This window comes from Vicia villosa, linkage group LG4 (genome assembly GCF_029867415.1).
Source record: "Vicia villosa cultivar HV-30 ecotype Madison, WI linkage group LG4, Vvil1.0, whole genome shotgun sequence".
Lineage (NCBI taxonomy): Eukaryota > Viridiplantae > Streptophyta > Magnoliopsida > Fabales > Fabaceae > Vicia > Vicia villosa.
In genome coordinates, this window is record NC_081183.1 from 28,463,525 (window position 1) to 28,485,679 (window position 22,155).

The 22,155-nt window shown below is 29.8% G+C and overlaps 1 protein-coding gene across 2 annotated transcripts; it reads right to left on the minus strand.

Annotated features, from left to right (window-relative positions):
- Positions 1 to 17,347: 17,347 nt before the first annotated feature.
- Positions 17,348 to 20,036, minus strand: LOC131599001 (myb family transcription factor IPN2). 2 transcript variants are annotated; one of them, XM_058871525.1, is made up of 6 exons: positions 19,718 to 20,036; positions 19,554 to 19,630; positions 19,100 to 19,157; positions 18,893 to 18,959; positions 18,714 to 18,756; positions 17,348 to 18,284 (listed from the first exon to the last, which is right to left on the minus strand). In XM_058871525.1, the coding sequence occupies exons 1-6, from the start codon at positions 19,893 to 19,895 to the stop codon at positions 17,574 to 17,576; spliced, it is 1,134 nt and encodes a 377-aa protein (XP_058727508.1). In that variant the 5' UTR covers positions 19,896 to 20,036; the 3' UTR covers positions 17,348 to 17,573. The 2 variants fall into 2 exon arrangements, with proteins under 2 accessions (XP_058727508.1, XP_058727507.1); XM_058871524.1 differs by having other exon boundaries at positions 19,091 to 19,157.
- Positions 20,037 to 22,155: the final 2,119 nt, after the last annotated feature.

Genomic DNA, 22,155 nt, shown 5'->3' on the forward strand with positions numbered 1-22,155 from the left:
ATCCTGCCCAAGTTTCTTTGTTTTTTTATTTATATATATTATTTATACAACTGTTTAATTATATATATTAATGTGCATATAATTTAATTTTGATAATTAGGGGTTAAATAATAAATTAGGATTAGGCTTAGAATATTTTCCCGATTATTTTGATTATATCGATTTAATTTATTTAATTAATTTAACTATAAAAGTCACCAAAAACCCTAGAAGTTATCAATGCATTAGGGTTTGCCTAATCCCATTTGGCGAAACATTAATCCTTAATTAATTCTCTTCTCGACCCGACTAAATCTATTAGTCGCATTAGACAAGAGATGAAAAAATGTCAAATCTAAAATACATTCAATTTGCTGCCCGCGACGATCGAAACTATCGATCAGAGTAACCAGCAATGCCCATTAATCCGTTAACTATAATGATCAAATCTATTGATCATCGCATCTAACGGTGACACATCAAATCAGGGTTGTACGCCCAAACATTCAAAACACACTAAACCACGACACTACGGATTTTCATCCCTTCAATACTGCGATTTTCAAATCTACGATAAGGTAATTCAAAATACCTTCGAACTTCGAATTTCAAAACTACGACAGGCCATTCAAAAATCCTTCAAACAACCTCATACTAATTCAAAGGCGTACAACCCTGTGCCCGAACTACGTTGACTCTGATTCTCCCTAAGGAGATACGTAGGCACTTGGATAACCAAGGCGAGTCCCCCTCCCTAAAATCTCGATTCACTTAAAATATATATTTTGCCCTTTTCACTTCTTTAGCTATTATCCTAAATATTTTATCCATAAGCCTTTACCTTAGATAAAAACCTTAGGAAAGGGTTGGGGGTGCCTAACACCTTCCCTTAACCTGATTATAATAACTTACCCCGAATCTTTAAACTGCGTAGGGTTTCCTATTCGCCCTTCAGAATAGGTGGCGACTCTAAATCTTTAATTTTAGGGCAGGTTGCTACACATAATCTATTTCACACTCACTTAGCATCACACAAATGTTAAATATCCTTCAACTCAAGAAATGATAGTATACCCAATACATTAGAATTCATTTCGTTCCAATTGAAGTCTTTATCCATGTAGAGGACTTTAACAACACTCATAAATCCCTAGTTTTCCTTTAAAACTTGCCACATTAAGGATTCATTCATTTTCACATTGTATCTCATTCCAATCGCAGTCTCGGTAATAACTTCCCCACATCTAGTTGGTGATAGAAACTCTCCAATTTCTCCCTCGCACATGTCGATACCTTACCCTCACGAACATGATTCCAATCTCTCTTGAATTTATTTTTCCTTTACCACTTGTGCCTGGTACCAAGGACAAGATTAATAACAACTACACCTCTCGTCAAACATCACCATGTGAAAAATAAACAAAGTTCATTACGTTAGCTTTCTAACGCTTTAAACGGAACTAGAATTGGACGTCCAGAACTACAGTTAAGAATTTTTTAAGTTTTGCTGATTTTTCTTCACAAGATAATAGATTACCGCAAAACCGGTAACCGGCGACACCCCCAAAAATCCAATTTTTCATGTTTTTAAGTTATGTAAGTGGTAACCAGTTACCATACTTAGGGAAACATATTACACCTTCCACAAAATCATTTTTTTGCTATATTTACACACTAAAACAACTTTTCTTATCATCCCAAAACTACGTTCTTCTTTTAACTCGAAGGACACATTATTTTGTCAAAAATTCAGTTTTCAAAAACACCAAAACTCCAGTCCTTTTCACAAAAATACTCATAACTAGTGTTGGTAGAGCTCTGGACTCGCGTAAGCTCACGCCGCGTTTTGTTGGTCCATACCAGATTATGCAGAGGATAAGTGGGGTGGCTTATCGGATTGCTTTACCGTCGTCGCTTACTAATCTTCATGATGCGTTCCATATGTCTTAGTTGAGGAGATATATTTCGGATCCTTACCATGTGATTCAAGTAAATGATGTGCAGATGAGAGATAACCTGATAGTTGAAGCATCACCCGTACGGATAAAGGGTCGGGAAGTGAAGCAGTTGTAGGGTAAAGAAATTGCCTTGGTGAAGGTAATGTGGGGAGGGCCAGCTGGTGGGAGTATGACTTGGGAGTGTAAGGATCAGATGAAAGAGTCGTATCTGACTCTATTTTTGTCAGGAAATTTTTGGGGAAGAAAATTCTCTAAGTGGGGAAGAGATGTTGTAACGCCCCAGCCTGCTTTCGGGATGATCAAATGACCCCACAAACCAACACGGGTCTTTTCAGCATGCTTTGACCTCACTCGCACGCTTTCCGGGAAAACATCCCAGAAGGTCACCCATCCCAATTCTACTCCATGTCAAGCACGCTTAACTGTGGAGTTCTTATGGAATGAGCTACCGAAAAGAAGATGCATCTTGTTGGTATAGGTAGTACCCATCAATCCTTATAAGCTTTCCTTCAACCATGCAGTCTCATACCTGCACGACCTCAGGATTCCTCTCATTCCGATGTGGCGACCACCCTAGCCCTCTTCGGCATTAGGTGTTTGATCCGCTGTCGCACACGGATCAAAATCTAGTATTTTGTAAAACGGTAGTATAGCGACAATGGCTCGAGTCGTATCGCAAGGATTCTTGTATTATTATTAACTAATTAAAATTGAATTGGGGGTTTATGGTTTTAGAATCAATTTATAAAACAGAGTAAATTAAGTGATTATCAAATAAGCTAAAACGGCTAATCTACTGATTTCGGTTCCGACTTATCATTGATTATTATAATTTCAATCTCCTAATCCATTCCTATTCGACTATAAAATTTACTGACAAGCGCAACAAATTTTATGTGTTGTAAGTTCCTATGATCCGAATTAAGCAATCAGATTTAAGCCCTCGCGGATTAAGCAAATGCGAATTAATCAAACACGATAACGAATTAAGCAAACGCGAACGTGATTATAGTTAAGGATCATACAACAATCGAATTAAATCAATATAATCTATGAAAATTGAATTAAGAAAATAATAATCACATAATATAATTGAACGAAATAGAAACTTGATTAAAATTATTATAACCTCAAAGTATGATGGAACCCGTAATCAGCAGATTTTGCCTTGTAATTAGTTCTCCACTACAAACGTACGAAGCTTTCCAAATTCCTTCGTGAAAAGTAAATGTGAATGTAAACAATACGGCCAGACCTAGGTAAAATGGGAGAGACAAGAATTCGGGTCATAACCGAACTGGGTCAAACAAACATAACTCAGGCCCAAACTAATCGACCCAAAACTAAATAAAACTAATGTTGCAGCTTCAAACAAAATTCTGGAAAATATCCGTTCCGAATCTGACTTCAACTTCATAACGAGAATTGTAGATCTTTTTCTTAGCTTTCCGACGATTACTAGAACGCTTCGATCGGATTCCTGGAGCTCTAGTTATGATCGTTTCCGTGCAGACTACTAAAGCTTAAAATTAAAAACGAAAATCAAATGACAATAAAAATAAATTAAAATATAAAAACATAATGAAATAGAAAAATAAACAAACCAAACCATAGAAATGCCTAAGTACAAACATAAAGGAACGTGCATCAAAATGCACTAATCAGTGTTCCATGTGGTGCAACCACCCCTCGCCTTCTTCGGCCTCGGGTGTTACATGCCCACCAGCTTCCGCATGGTTTGTCCTCGAACCACATCGTACTGGGAGAGGTCTGGCTCTGATACCATTTGTAACGCCCCAGACTGCTTTCGGGATGATCAACTGACCCCACAAACCAACACGGGTCTTTTCAGCATGCTTTGACCTCACTCGCACGCTTTCCGGGAAAACTTCCCAGAAGGTCACCCATCCCAATACTACTCCATGTCAAGCATGCTTAACTGTGGAGTTCTTATGGATTGAGCTACCGAAAAGAAGATGCATCTTGTTGGTATAGGTAGTACCCATCAATCCTTATAAGTTTTCCTTCAACCATGCAGTCTCATACCTGCACGGCCTCAGGATTCCTCTCATTCCGATGTGGCGACCACCCTAGCCCTCTTCGGCATTAGGTGTTCCACGTGGTGCAACCACCCCTCGCCTTCTTCGGCCTCGGGTGTTACATGCCCACCAGCTTCCGCATGGTTCGTCCTCGAACCACATCGCACTGGGAGAGGTCTGGCTCTGATACCATTTGTAACGCCCCAGACTACTTTCGGGATGATCAACTGACCCCACAAACCAACACGGGTCTTTTCAGCATGCTTTGACCTCACTCGCACGTTTTCCGGAAAAACTTCCCAGAAGGTCACCCATCCCAATACTACTCCATGTCAAGCACGCTTAACTGTGGAGTTCTTATGGAATGAGCTACCAAAAAGAAGATGCATTTTGTTGGTATAGGTAGTACCCATCAATCCTTATAAGCTTTCCTTCAATCATGCAGTCTCATACCTGCACGGCCTCATGATTCCTCTCATTCCGATGTGGCGACCACCCTAGCCCTCTTCGACATTAGGTGTTCCATGTGGTGCAACCACCCCTCGCCTTCTTCGGCCTCGGGTGTTACATTTGTAACATCCCAATTTAGAATTATGTTGTTTATAACATTTATTATTAATATTATATAATTACAATGCTTATTTGATTATTAGTCGGCTAGGGTGTAAGACAATAGGTTAAAATACAAATTAGAATTATTGTTGAGCAAAATAATATATATTGGTTATATTATTATTAAATTACTAAAATAATATAATATAGATGTGTAAAGAAAATAATGACAAGGTTGTCATTTTAAGAGTAAGTGAGGGCATATGAGGAAAAGCATAATTGAGGGGTAAAACATATATGCCCGATGAATCGAGACCATTTTACCACCCCTAGTCAAAATGCCACTAGATGAAGAGAGTGGAGATTGTGAAACCACAATTTAAAGGAAAAATAGTTGTTCATGCAGTGATTGAATCAATAGAACATGCCATAAAATAGAAAACAATAAGTTAAACGATTAATGGCCCGTTTGTTTTGACGTTTTTTTTTTTTTTTTAAATTTATAGTGTTACATAATTTTGTGAAAAAAAATTTTTACAAAGAAACTTTTTATAAAAGCTTCAAATTAAAATTTTGTTTGAATAGTTATTCTTTAAATGTTATTTTAGGTATTTCATCTATTTATGGAAAAAAATTTGGATATAAAAAAATCACTTAATTTTGAAGCTATTTCAAATAGATTTTCATAAAAATCATTTTTGAAATACAACTTTTTGAAAAAATTGCGATTTTGACTAAATTTTAGTCTTCAATAATATACGTTTATGTTATAGGATATCAAAATTAGTGTTTTATTTTCGAAAAAACGAATATAAAAAAACTTGTAATATTTTGAAAAACGATTTTGAAAAATCTATTTTTAAAAATAAAAAAAAAATTCCATTTTTTTAGCTGAAACAAACAGACCCTAATTGTCTAGTTCTCAGTAGTAATTTTGTTTTTTATTTTTTTTTAAGCAATTGAGCAGAGAAAAGAATTTCGTTTAACTCTAAGTTGAACAGCATTCTACTTACTTTTTTTTTTTTTACCTTAAAAAACAAAATGCTAATGATATAAGTACATATGCATGGAAGAACGTGCATGCTTGACTACTATACTACCCTACATTAATTCCCAAAGAAATCACTGTCTGTTATACAAGATCCATTCCCAAATTTAACATGGGTAGGATTCCTTTAAAATAGTAATAAACAAACAAAAAAACAAAGGTGTTATACATTTGATGATGCCATCTTCTTTCACCTTTAAATCTCAAGACTGAGATAACTTTATGCACATAAAGTTAGAAGCTTCCTCGATAACACCACGCATGGAAGTGCGTTGTATTCTTCCTCACCCTTTAGCCTTTATTAGCTTTACCTCTTTCACTCTCTCTCTGAGTACTACATTAGTGGAGCAAGAGAGCTTTCTTTAACAACTTGCAGTGTGCCTTAAAATTTTCTCTGCAACCAATAAAGGTTGTTAATTAGAGCCACCCTTTTATTTTTTTTTATCTCTTAGGAAAGAAAAGCTTCATGGTCATGGATGGATCTAGTTTCATATATATAAGGAAGTGGAGACAAGGGGAAGGTTTATGCATGTGTGTGTGCTTGTTTATTTACATTCATATTAAACATCTTTAAAGTAGGGTTTTAACAAGCTGGAAGGCAAGGCTACCCATATAGACCCATATAGGGTCTTTATAAATCTGTAAAACAAATGTACCAAAAGATAACTACATATTATCTAAAGAAAATATATCAACAAAAGGATTTGTCCTTCCGGGCCCTTTTTCTTCATCTCTCTTTTGGTTATATATAAGATTTGCATGAATTTAAAGGTTTTATCTCTCCCTTCTTTTGCATGGTGACGTGTTTATATATATATATATATATATATATATATATATATATATATATATATATATATATATATATATATATATATATATATATATATATATATATATATATAACGACTCAAGTGAGAACACTTGGATAATATAAGAAATGAGAACAATTAATCTTAACCATTAAATTTTGATTCATTGAAATTAATGAACAAGATTGATTCTCTTTCCATAGTTCTTTTTATTAGTAATGCATATAATCTTCAAAAAAAATTAATTTATATTTATATTTTAAGAAACAAAATATCTAATTTATTGCTTTCTGGAAATAATGAAAATTGATAGAAAATAATTTTTCGAAGATGATACATTTTATTTAATAATTAACCTTTATATTAATTATATTAACTATTTAATTTTTAAAATAATTAACGTTAAATATTCTCATTGTTTTTAACGTTAATATCATCATTAACGTTAAATATTCTCATTGTTTTTAAAAATTAAACAGTTTATATAATTAAATATTAATGTTAATGATTTATATATAATTATATTAATTTTTTTATATAAAAACTAAATATAATATTTTAATTATCATATAACTATATTAGTAATGTTTAGATAAAAATCATAATTTTTTTGAAGAAATTAAAAACGTAATTGTTGATTTTTCATTCTAATGTCTTTTATATTTATAATTTCTATAATTTAAGATATGTTATATTTTAAGAAATGAAATATTTGAATTGTTGTATTTTTAAAATAACGATATCTGATTGAAAATATTTAGTATTTCTATAAAAAACAATTCATATAAATATACTAAGGATTATAATAAATATATAACAATATTATTAATATGCAAATTAATATAAGATAATATTTTTAGTTTTATTCATTCATAATTATATTAATTGTTATTTTTAAAATATTAATAAATTTTATATTTATAATTATATTAGCAGTAAATAATTTGTTGGATGAATATATTATTATTATTTTTAAATTTGTGATAGTATGATTATATTTATTCAAAGGTTAATTATTAAATAAAATATATCATCTTTAAAAAAATTATTTTCTATCAATTTTTATTATTTCCAAAAAACAATAAATTAAATATTTTTTTTCTTAAAATATAAATGTGAATTAATATTCTTGAAGATTATATACATTACTAATAAAGAGGAATATGGATAGAGAAATCAATTTTGTTCATTAATTTCAATGAATCGCAATTTAATGGGTAAGATTAATTGTTCTCATTTCTCACATTAACCAAGTGTTCTCACTTGAGTCGTCATATATATATATATATATATATATATATATATATATATATATATATATATATATATATATATATATATATATATATATATATATATATATATATATTCATTGTGTGTATATATATATTAATTGTATATTAGATGTATAACTTATTGCACTTACAACTCTAATTAACTCTTTTTAAATATGACTTAAATAACTCTGACTGTTAAATTGTGAGATATTTTCAAATGCATACAATCTATTAAATTTAATAGAATTTAAAAAATGATTTAATATTCTACTGAATCAATTTATTTTAATGCATAATAAATTATTAAAAAATAATCATAAATATTAACTATTAAAATATATATATTTATAAATATGAATGATTATACCTCAAGAGAAACAAGCAATAAGAAGAAGGAATATTTTCATAAAACAAAAACACCTTTTACTCAAAAGAAAATAAATTTACATTATGGAACTAGAAAATAAAAATTCTAATTTCAAAACACAGAGGTATTTTTCAAATTATTTTGGATTTGATTATTCTGAACTTAATTCCACCAAACAATTATCAGGACTCGTTTTTATCCAAAATTTTGATGAAAAAATAACATACTTACTTCAGGCATTCCCATACCCTGATCTAGTTAAAATTATTCTAAAGAAATTAAAATTTTCCTATTTTCAAGAAAAAATAACATTAGAGACATTACAAGACATAATAGAAAAAGATTTTGAAGAAATAACGTTAAATATTCTCATTGTTTTTAACGTTAATATCATCATTAACGTTAAATATTCTCATTGTTTTTAAAAATTAAACAGTTTATATAATTAAATATTAATGTTAATGATTTATATATAATTATATTAATTTTTTTATATAAAAACTAAATATAATATTTTAATTATCATATAACTATATTAGTAATGTTTAGATAAAAATCATAATTTTTTTGAAGAAATTAAAAATGTAATTGTTGATTTTTCATTCTAATGTCTTTTATATTTATAATTTCTATAATTTAAGATATGTTATATTTTAAGAAATGAAATATTTGAATTGTTGTATTTTTAAAATAACGATATCTGATTGAAAATATTTAGTATTTCTATAAAAAACAATTCATATAAATATACTAAGGATTATAATAAATATATAACAATATTATTAATATGCAAATTAATATAAGATAATATTTTTAGTTTTATTCATTCATAATTATATTAATTGTTATTTTTAAAATATTAATAAATTTTATATTTATAATTATATTAGCAGTAAATAATTTGTTGGATGAATATATTATTATTATTTTTAAATTTGTGATAGTATGATTATATTTATTCAAAGGTTAATTATTAAATAAAATATATCATCTTTAAAAAAATTATTTTCTATCAATTTTTATTATTTCCAAAAAACAATAAATTAAATATTTTTTTTCTTAAAATATAAATGTGAATTAATATTCTTGAAGATTATATACATTACTAATAAAGAGGAATATGGATAGAGAAATCAATTTTGTTCATTAATTTCAATGAATCGCAATTTAATGGGTAAGATTAATTGTTCTCATTTCTCACATTAACCAAGTGTTCTCACTTGAGTCGTCATATATATATATATATATATATATATATATATATATATATATATATATATATATATATATATATATATATATATATATATATATATATATATATATATATATATATATATATATATATATATATATATATATATATATATATATATATATATATATATATATATATATATATATATATATATATATATATTCATTGTGTGTATATATATATTAATTGTATATTAGATGTATAACTTATTGCACTTACAACTCTAATTAACTCTTTTTAAATATGACTTAAATAACTCTGACTGTTAAATTGTGAGATATTTTCAAATGCATACAATCTATTAAATTTAATAGAATTTAAAAAATGATTTAATATTCTACTGAATCAATTTATTTTAATGCATAATAAATTATTAAAAAATAATCATAAATATTAACTATTAAAATATATATATTTATAAATATGAATGATTATATTTTATTTTTTACAAAGAATTATTAAAAGCTTAAGTATGCTATGTTTAACACTTAATACTTAGTGCCAATAGATCCTAATATATTTGTAGAAAGTATAATCAAGATGACCCTGCTTACAAAAGTAATTAAAAGAAGGTTTGTATATGCTAGATTTTTTAAAAATGAGTGAATGAATCCTTCCAACTTTAAGGTTGGGATATTTATAGCCATTATCGATGGGTCAAATTGTGGATATTGAACCAGTTCAAATCAAACTGCTTCGCTATAATGTGGGAATAAAAAGACCCATTCTTCTCTAAGAATAGGAAGACTGGTTTCTTCTTTAAAGAAGTGGTAAATACCGACCCTTTCTAAGACACGTGGCTCCATATAAATTAGTGTGGTAGTTATAACGCCCCAACCTTATATTATCTTATTTAATTAGATTATTTATGAATTTTTGTGTATTTACTTAACTATTGTGTGGATATAACTAAACTAAATTGGGTGATAGAGGTGTGGGAACTTGAGAGGAGAGTGGCAAGAGTAATTAGAAGTTAGTAGACTTATTAGAATTATTTTATTAATTTAAATAGTATTTTCGCTGTATTATTTAAATAAAATAATAAGATAAAGGGAAAATGGGAGTTTGTAGAGATATTGAGGACAAGGTGGAAATTAGAGAAAAAGGTGAGGATAAGGTATGAATATCCTACTGGGGGAATTAGTTTTTTATTTTAAAAAGAGAGTTAGGAAGAAAGAGTTTTATCGGTACGTAGAAAAAGTGAAAAGAGATAAAGAGTTAGGACAAAGGGAAGAACAAGAGGATAGCTAAAGCCTTGGGAAGAGGAGACCATAGAGATTGCTTGCTTTTGCTGGAATCACAAGGATAGGAGCGAAATAACCTTAATAAAGGGTATGTGCATAATGGGTAGGATAGAGGAGTCCTTAACCTTCAATAGGGTTCATTTATCCATTGATTCATCATGAATATTGATGAATATATGATGATGAATATGTTTTTATATGCATTGATTTGATTTCAATGGTGTAGTGTTGTTATGTGGTTCTGTTCTTGAGTTTTTATGTGAATTTGGATATTTTAGGGTATGAACATATTTGAATCTTTGATGATGTTAGGTTGGTTAATTTAGATGTTTATTGATGAAATTAGGATGAACTTACAATAGATAATTGGTCCATAATGTTAGAATTCGAAATAAGCTATTTTGGATTGTTAAGGTGTGTTTCGGTAGGGTTTAAAATTGATTAACGTTGCAGGAACGTGATTAAAAATTGGATTTTTCGGAAAACTCGCAGGTGTCGATCAATTGACACCCTGAACCAATCGATTGGTTCCCTTCAAAATTATGAAAAATACAAACAACAACTTGAAATAATCGGTTGTGCTAGGGGACAATCGACTAGTCTTTTAAAAAATTGACAAATTTTGGAACAACAACCTGAGACAATCGATTGGCCTCTTGAGACAATCGATTGGCTCCCTTAAATTTTTCTAAATAACGCGCAACAGTAGGTAAGAACAATCAATTAGTCTATGGAAGCAATAGAGTATGTCGCCGGTTGTTTTGATCATAACTTTTCACTCGTAAGTCCAAATGAGTTGTTGTTCGAAGCATTGAAAGATAACACAAATTACCATTGAATAGGATTATTTTCAGAAGCTGAATATATTGTGATAACATGAGTAATTGATGGGAATTGTGTGCATTTGTTGATGTTGTGTTGGTGATGATGCTAAGACGAGTATGTTTATGAGATGTGAAAAGTCCTAGGTAATCCACTTTCGTATATAAAATTACTACGTTCATTGACTTTTCCCTAAACCTAACTCATCTTCAAAACATGATTTGTAGTGTCAAGTAATGCTGGTGTAGATTTTTCACTTTAAAAAAACTTGATATCTCAAATTTGGTTTGAATATTAATTTCAAGCTTCATATTACATAGTAAATGGATTTGCTTAAAACTTGACATCAATATTCAAAGCCAAAATTTTTCAGGAAAGTAAAAAAAAATGAAAAAAGTATTACAATTCATAAAAAAATTTGTGAATGGTAAAAAATTGAAAAAGGAAACAATACATCTTACTGCTTCTTTTTCAATTTATTTTTGTTCAACAATTTCTTTTTAATATAAGTTATCTATTACCTCGGTTGATTTATCCATGGAGGAAAAAGTCTTTATTTTATTTTTTAATTTAAAAAAGAAATAACATATTACCTTAGTGTTCATAAAAATATGAGGAGAACAAAAACTTAATTTTGTCAAAAACAACGAATATTTACCGTCCAAGACGTCCATTTATAAATTAACAAAGCTCAAGACATTGTCAAACACTAATATAAATATTATATTTTATGACAACAATTTCACTCACCTAATAAGTAACTGAGGTATAATTCTTAGACGCACCATTTATTCTGTTAATTGTAGTAGATAACCGAGGGTTAAACCAATCATGGTACATGCTTCGAATTTCAACATCGCTAGTTTATGTTTTTTATTTCTTTAAAAGTGGCACATTCTTTCATATTTTATTTTTAATCCAAAAATAAATCACTTTTAACCTTGCCTAGGTTTTTAAACTAAGGTAAAATAGTTTATTCTTATATGTGTGTGTGTGAGTGTGTGTAGCTTACATTTGCTTGTAGCTTTCAATTTCCCTTGCCTAAAACAATAAACGCATAACCCTAACGAAAGTCTTAAACACATATCAACCTTTTGTTGGGGAGTCTGGGAGAGTCGGGAGCGCCAAAGGGACTAATTTTATAGGACAACAAGAAAGGAAGATGCCATATATCAACCCAAAACCTTAACATGTTAGGTAAATGGATCCTCTCTCTTATAAATCCAACATTCCACCCATTCATTGGCGATGTGGAACTTTAACCATTCACACTTGCACCCTACATTCTTCTCCACAAGTGTGGGTCCCCCATATCCAATAACAAGATCCAACACCGGACCCAGCTCCCACTCTCCCACCAAGCCCAACCACGACTCTAATACCATTGTTGGGGAGTCCAAGAGAGTTAGGAGCGCCAATGAGACTAATGTTCCAAGACCACAAGAGAGGGAGATGCCACTTCTCAAATCCAAATCTTAAAGTGTTAGGTAAATGGACCCTCGCTCTTATAAATTCAACATTACACCCATTCATTAAGTGATGTGGAACTTTTTCAACATGTATATTTTCAATCAACCCTAACAATCTCCACCTTGATTGAAAATAATACGTTAACTTTCATTGCCTTCATCGATAATCACACTCCACCATAAAGAGTATAGTCACTTGAAGCTACACCACTCCAGGAATTTTCATATTGTGTTCACCGACAATCATAATTTTAAAAACTATCATACTCCACCTAAATAAGAGTATACTTCACTTTAAGCTAATCCACTTAAAGAATTTTCATGTGTCGAAAACCAGGTTGAAACTTTGTGGTGCAAATTCCATGTAGGTAGGAAACTCTTCAACCATCAACATAATCTTGCACCTTGTGTAACCCTAAAGGTATCAATTCATCTTTGACTTTAACTTTCTACAAGTCAAAAAACAATTCTTCCATCAATTTTCTCTAGCTCAAACTGCACAACAAAACTTGTGACTGCATCTTAACAACTCTTTCACAACATTACCATTCTTTAATGATGTGGAAGATCAAACAAAGCTACAACTATAAAGCATACTTAGAACTCCTATCCCCATATCGAACCAAAAGCTCTGATACCAATTGTTAGGAAAAACAAGCATAGAGAAAATAAAAAGAACATAATAACAACACAAGGATATAACGTGGAAACTCCAAAATTGGAGAAAAAACCACGGCCATTTTCGAATGAGAACCAGATAATAAATAACGTTATGTAAAAATTGTTACAACACATAATATACCCTCGGCTAACTCAGACCCCAAGTACTTCCACACCCTCCAAAACAAATATTTAACTACATCTCACAATACTTTGATACAAAAGTATAAGAGAAAAAAGAAAGTCAAATAGAAGCTTATAGTGTTTTTGACCAGTGCATCTTAGAACGAAGAACTTGAATGTTATATATATATATATATATATATATATATATATATATATATATATATATATATATATATATATATATATATATATATATATATATATATATATATATCACTAGACTCGCTCTTCCTTCACAAAATTAAGTGATGAGGGGCTTAGAAGAACTTTAGTCATATATATAGCCTTGAACCCCCTCTTCCTTAACAAAACTAAACGATGTGGGACATCTTCAACAATTATATTTTCAACCAACCCAAACACCTTCAACTCGTAAAAAAAATAAAAAAAAGTATGAAGATGATATGTGTATAGGATTCTCATTTGATACTTGCCAAAATCAAAAAGCACAATTATTTCTTTCACTTCTTCACATATTTGATACGTCAAACATCACTTACGAAGATGGTATGTTATTATTATTGTTGTTGTTGTTTCTGTTGTTGTTGAGACCTTAAACCCTAGATGTTTAATCTTGTTATTGTTTAAACTGAGATTGAAAGTTATATGTTGTTGTTTTTGTTTAGATAAGTACGTTATAGATTTATTGTTGATGTCGATATAGTTTTGTTGAGAGATTTTTTTAGTTGTTGTTTAATGTTGTTTTTGTTATTTAAATTGAGATTGAATATTATGTTGTTGTTGTATTATTTATTTATTTTTTAGTTGTTGATGTAGTTATTATTATTTTTGTTAAGTTGTTATTGATTGTGTTTGAGTTTAAGATTGAGATGTTTTAGTTGTTCTACTAAGAAAAGTTTTAAAAGTTATATGTTGTTGTTTAGTTACTGTTATTATTGAGTTTGAGATTGAGATTGGGATTATATTTTTGTGATTTTTTGTGGACCTCTCATCTTGTTTCGTCGAACATGTCAATAGGACATTAGAGTGACATAAAATAAAATTGAGTTTATTATATCTAATGTCGAGGGTTTGTTTCACGAACCTCTCTTTTAACATAAAACTTATTAAGTTGATTTTAAAAATAACAATAGGAAAAATTATGTTGTATTTGAAAAACATAGTACATTAATTAATTTTTTTAAGCATTTTGTAACTCATCATTCATCTCACATTCGTTAGTGGTTAAAATCTCTCTCAATGCTTCTAATTTTTGTTTAACTTTCTTTTATATTTGTTCATTTTGTAAAACATCAAATTTTATGCTTTGAAAAATGAATTAGTAGAGAAGGAAGTGTTGAATGAAAAACATGAAACAATAAACAAGATTTGAACCATTAAAGAACGAAAAAAGAATAATGAATTACAAGATGCTCGAAAATCATTGATGAGTGTAAGTTGTTCTTCAAATATAACATAATTGTTCTTATAATTATTTTGTAAAGTAATTTGAAAAGTTATATGTTCAGTTAGGGTTTGGTGAAATAAGAAATCCACATTAGATATAATAAACTCAATTGTGTTTTATCCATCGGTTAAATAACAAAACCGTGGAAAAAGTTGTTTTCGGCATTTTAAATTTTCAAAAAGTTATCGCCGAGGATCGAATCCATGACCATTATACTGATCATAAAAAAGAAAAATTAATTTTATAAATGTTGTTATACTTATTGTCGTTATCCTGGTGTGAATTAACCACAACTTCTTTTTTATCATGAAAATATAAATAATAGTATCTATATTAGTATCTCCTGATACCGTTTTGTCGTGACCGTTTTCGGAGCATGCAACCATTTTTTGAAACTATGAATAGAACCTCTCTAACAAGTAATTTATTTTTCTAAGAGGCGGATGATCTCAAATTTTTAAATTTCACAAAAGACCAACCTAACCTAGGATACTTTCACTAGGCCATTTAAATTCAAGCATCAAATCCACAACAATGTAGTTTAGATCATCACATGTTAGTCTACTCTACGTTACATTCAGTCTTTACTTTATAAAAAAACAAAAGTTATATTAAAGGAAAGAAATTTCCTATTAGACAAAAATAGAAGGTAGAAATAAAATTTTGAAGTGAAATCTTGTATGATAAGATATACTCATGTTGTCCTGATCATGTTATTCTGAAAGAATATAGAGAGCAGTAAAGAAGAGGAAAGATAGTGAAAGACAGATACTCTCTGTCGGTTTCAGCTTCATATCTCTTAGGAACTTGAAGAGAAAGCTAAGATCATGTGGCAGTGTACCTCTTCACTTGAAAATGACTTGGCTTGCATTTTTTTTTTTAAAGTTCATTATTCTTTCTTTTAACTTTCTTCCATTCACTCTGAAAATCTTTCTATATTCTATATATATTTTTTATAAATATACCTTGAGCACTCTAAGATTTGTCTCTCTTTAATGTAATTAAAATATAAAATAATATATTTTGGTTTGTTTTTATATTTTCCCAAGAGATTTGTCTTCAATCATTGTGTAACTAACTTGTACTACCAACTAACTTCAAATGATTAATGTTAACTTATACTATGTAAAGGCTAATTATAACTTGTATGTACATTCAACAAAGTGATAATCTCCTCAAAAGACTAAACAAACTCAAATTAAATAGTTTTTTTTTCTTTTCAAAATCAATAAATACCATTATTTAATTTAGTTGTGGTAATAATTGGTGGTTAATTTGGAGAATCTCATCTTTAACTTTTTTTTTTATCATTTTGATTTAATTTTATATGAAAGTCATTTTAAGACATCCAAACACCTAATCATCATTATGTTTAATATAAAACTTTTAAAATAAATTTAAAAATGGATCCATAATATTTTTAATAAAATAAAAATTTCATAATAATAAAAAAAATTAATAATTTATTTAAAATTTTAAAAATAATATTGAATAATATTCTTAATCTGAAGCTAAACTCTAAACTAAAAACTACACAAATATAATAAAAGTTTGTCTTTAAATATTTTTTAATAATGGTTTACTCAACAAATAAATATATATTAAAAAAAATTTATCAATAAAATATTGTTTCCCTTTAAATAAAAACTAATACTATATTAAAATTTATCAAAACAATAAAATAAAATATTAAACTAAATCTATATTAAGTGATATCCTTAATCACAAGTTAAATTCTGAACGGTTTGTCTTTAAAAATTACTTAAAGATTTATATTGATTCAAACCTCATAATATATTTTTTATATATTAATATTTTTTATCCATGAAAAAAATTCCATTTAATTTTATTTCATTTTCCTTGTTTCAAAACTCAAAAATTTTCAATGTAACAGTGAATTGGCTTTTATGACATATAGATTATGTCATACTATATCAATATTACTAGTGTACAAAATTTCTCAATTCCCGAAAAATAAAAACTCTAGGAGAAAAAAAAACTGCTTAATAGTGACGCAGAGAATGTTCCATCCACAGTGTCAGAATAAAAAAAATCACAAGTGGGTCCAAAAAAAAGTACAAAGAAAACCCTCAATGTGATAAAAAGAAGAAAAGTTTATATGCTTGCTTCGAGTTTTTCTCATCTCATAACAACATGCAGACATGTAGTATTCATCTATATATTTTATAAAACAAAATTTATCATTATTTAATATCAATCAATAAAGATGTAAAGTAAAAAACATACAAGTGAGAATTCTCACATTAATTAACTAAGCACATTTAAAGTGCTTTAATTATATATTTAAGTTAGAATAATTAAAACTTTTGTTTGCCATGCAATGCAATGCAAAGGCATTAATTATATCACATGATGATATCATATCCAAGACAAAAATCAAAACCCTAAGAGTGTTTCACATCAAGGAACAATTACATATAGCATAAAATAATTATCACATAATCTAAAAATTAAGATGATTGATTAATCACTTTCATCCAAATGGTGATCCTCTACCTTGTGCCATGATGCCAGTACTAATCATAGGATTATTCATTCTTTCAGCATGAAGCTGTTGTTGTTGGCCTCTTCTTGGTGATGGCCTTTCGAGTTTAGTATTCATCGATGCGTCGAATTTCTTTTCGCCTAGAATCTCTCCTTGAAGTAAAGGCTTTGTATCGTAAATATCGATAGTTTCGATATCGTTTCCTCTATCCAATGATGGTGGTGCAATTTGGATTTGAATTTGATCACCTTTGAAAGGATCATCCAAGCATGATGAAGCTGGTCCTAAGTCTTGAAGCCTTAAATCATCACTCCACATTAAAGGACTCTTTCCATTTCCATTGTAAGGGTTAGTGTTAGGGTTTGGCCTCTTCTTGCCAAGACATAGGTTATCATTGATTTGGATGAATCCATGATGATCTAGGGTTTGTTTTTCCATGTTTTGTTGAAGGTCGAGTTGATCGCCGCCGCCGTTGTTTCCGAAAAGGTCGAGATCTTGAAAAGATGAGAAACTAAGAGGTGAACCAAATTCTTTCAATAGTCCCATTTCTGGAATCCCTTGAGGTCCAATAACTACACCCTTTAGGTTAGTTGTAGCTGTTGCCATGTTTTCACCAGCAAGGGTTTGATAAGCCTTCTCTAATATACTTTGCATGTATTTTCCTTGAGCTTCAATCCTTAGTTGAAGATGTTTTTGCACCTAAAATACAATTGATAATCTATGTAAGAACATGTTCATTATAAATGATATTTATATGAAGAATTGAATCCTCTCTGATTGAAGAGGATTCAGATTGAATAACGTAAATAACTACGTGATTAGATGATTTATTATTTTCTTTTTTTTCTTACTTTTTATCTTTGTCTTAATTCTCTCTTTTGATTATATTTTTTATAATGAAAAGAAAGTACGATTAAGAGCGAGATAGAGAATTAAGAAATAAAAGAAAACAATAGTGAAGAGGATGTTCCAGACCGTGGTTGGATTGTGTGATTTTAGAAAAATGTTGATATAATATAAATTTTAAAAAAATACAAAATTATCGTGATTTTGTCGAATTTACAGTAATTCCAAAACATGAACTAATGCAAATATTTTTTGAATTTTATATAAAGTTTGCATGTTTACCTCAAGCTGTTCATGAAGCCTTCTTTGCACCTCAATTTGCATCCTAATTGCATCAACCATAATTGAGTTACTTAGTCATAAAGAATCATAAGATGGACAAAAAATAAGCAAGAAAAACTTTGAAACTCTTTTTCAAAATTTATTTAATTATAACGAGGGAATGAATTAAGCATGCATACTCATTCATGTTGCGGCCAATCATGGCAGAAGAGGAAGCAGTATTTCGTTGCAGTTCTAAAGCTGAAGCTGGCAGTGCAAAAAGATTTTGTCAATATACAACAAGAACTGTACATCATGTGTAAAGATCATAAAGTTCAAAGTGCAAAAAATAAAAATAAAAATTGTGAAACCCTAGAAAGAAAAGAACTGTCTGTCACCTCTCATACCATCCTTAATTGAGTGATCATTGAATTCTTTGTGGGGTTGCTTTCCTAGCCTAAATTTCTGTAATAGAAACAACAAAAAGAAAAATCAATAGAAAGTTATATAAATCAAAAGAAAAATATTAAACCAACTTTAGAAAATTAATTGGGATCGTCTCCAACATCCTCACACTTGAATCCTGTTCCAAGTTGCACTACTGTCGCAGCAAAATTTTTTACTGCACTAGTTTAACTTGGAACTGAATTGAATCTGTATTTACTGAAATCTTGTTCCAAGTTGCACTACTGTCGCAACAAATTTCTTTTGCTGCACCAGTTCAACTTGGAACAGGATTGAATCTGTATTTTCTGAAATCCTGTCCCAAGTTATATTACTGTTGCAGCAAAGATTTTTTTGCTGTATCGGTTAAACTTGAGAGAGGATTGAGTATGTGTTTATTAGGATTCTAACTCAAACCTGAAGATGGCTCTTGAGATGGTAAAGAGTGAGACCCTTGACACCCATAACCCTCATAATAGTTTTAGGAGTGGCCTCTGAAAAATTCAAGAGATTTTCATGTCATGAAAACTCAAAAATGGTTGAAACAAAGAAAAGAACAAAAAAGGGAGAAGGAATAGTACTGTCAGGTCCTCCAAGTTGAGTAACAGCATCAACAAAACGTTCATGGAGTTCAACAGTCCAACGAAGACGAGGTTTCGGGTCGGTGGTAAGAACAAGACCTGAGTCACCTTGAACACACATGGGTCTATCATGTGAATTCATAGTTGAAGGCTTCTTTGTAGGGAACATTCTTTCCATCTCTGTGAAGAGAATACCACAGAGATTCAAGAACAAATGCGGATGCAAAATAGGGAAGAATAGGGTGCGTTTTTGAAGGAGAGAATGAGAAGTGAATGGTTTTTGTTAACGTTCTCAAGTATAAAGCATGTGAGAAGGAACAAGCCTTGCTTAAAAGAATGTATTAAATATTATGAATTTTTATTTTATTTGTAAAAAGGAAATAAAGTTATGTTATTCTAACATGTATACCTTCCTTTGTTAAAAGACACCTCACTCCTTATTCCCTCTTTTTTCTTTCTCACTCTAACATTGCCACCTTATAGATTACTATATCATGCAAGTATCCAAAAAGTGGAATGTGTAAGGAGTGTTAAAAAGATGGTTTAGGGTTTAATTTTTACACTTAATATTTTATTAGGTAATCATATATGTATATTTTTTTACACTTGTGTGACATTTACTTAATTCACTTGAGTTATCATTAAGGGTGTTGAAATTTAAACAGATCTAAATAAAAACTGTAAATAATTTAAAAAAATAATTAAAAAATGTTAAATAATTAAATAATATTGGATGTGTTTAGATTTTTTTAATGAAAATTGCTTATACACTATTATAGAATTAGTTGAAATAAGATTTTTATTTTGCTTGACAATATATAATATGCGAGGTAACATAGAGTGTCATAAAAAGTGCACCATTTTTTCTTAGGGCCACTGTTAAGTGAAGTGAAAAGTGATTTGGGTCATTGGTTCGATTTCCAGCAATAGCATTTTTAAAATGGTGCGTGTGGAGTTTTCTTTTGATTGGAAGTTTTAACCAAGGTGAAATATAGCTTGACCCTTTTGCTTTCGATTGGGACATTTAATGGATATGATAGGTGTTAAGAAATAACTTTTCCCCTCGAGTAGGATTTTTATTCGAGAGAAAATTTAATGCATCTTCTTTCACTTTTACTATACTCTTGACATGTTGGGTTGAACGAAGATTATTTTAAAGCATAAGCATTTTTAATTAATATAGGTATTTCATAAAAAAAAAATCATTTGTTAAAATAAAGAAGAAATTGTATTCTCTTGAGAAGAATTGCAAAATAAAAAGAAAATGATGAATGATAAAAAGAAAATTAAAAAAGATGCAACACAATTTGTTGTTTTCTTTTCATTTTATCATCATTCAAAATTTTCTTTCTGGATTGTAATTGTTTCACTAGATAAAGTAATTTCTTCTTTGTTAAACAAATGGTTATACTTTTATGAAATAGATAAATTAATTAAAAAAAAACAAATGCTTATGTTTCAAAATAAGCCCAAAATATCAAAAGCACATTTGTCCCGGGTAGAAATATGCTAGATGGGATTTTGTTGGTGAATGAGATTCTTGATTGGTCTAAAAAGAGAAAAAAGGATTGCTTCTTGCTTAAGGTTGACTTCGAAAAAGCTTTCGAATCAGTCTCTTGGAAGTATCTTAGGCTAATCTTGAATAAAATGGGGTTCGGAGGTACTTGGATGAAGTGGATGGAAGCTTGTGTCTTTAATAGCCACATGTCCATGTTGTTGAACGAGAGCGCTACGAAAGATTTCAAGGTTCAAAAGGGTTTGCGTCAAGGAGACCCTTTGTCCCCATTTCTTTTTGTCTTAGCGATGGAAGGCTTAACCGCCTTTGTTAGGAAAGCGGTTGAGTTGGACGAATTCAAACCGTTTAAGTATGGGATGGCGGATCATGTGGACATTTTACAATTTGCGGGAGATACTTTAATTCTTGGAGAAGCATCTACTCATAACCTTTGGACTTTAAAGGTTTTGTTGAGGGGTTTTGAACTTGTGTCGGGATTGAGAATTAATTTTTCTAAGAGTAATATTTACGGTGTGAATGTTGGTGATGGTTTTTTGAACACGGCAACTTCCTTTCTCGGTTGCAACAAAGGAGATATTTCGTTATTGTTCCTAGGAATAATAGTGGGGGCGAATCCTAGAAGTAGGAAAATGTGATCGAGAGTTGTTAACAACATCAAAAATAGGCTCTCCTCTTGGAAAGGTAGAAGTATCTCAATCGGCGGAAGAGTGACCCTCATCAATACGGTGCTTAATGCAATTCCTTCTTTCACTCTATCCTTTATTAAAGCGCCGAGTTGGGTTTTTAAAGAGATAAAAAGTCTCTTGAGCAATTTCTTGTGGAGTGGGAACACCAATTCTCGAGGGATTCATTGGGTGAAGTGGAGCACCGTTTGTAAGCCAAAGGAAAAAGGTGGTTTAGGAATTAGAGATGTTGGCGAGAT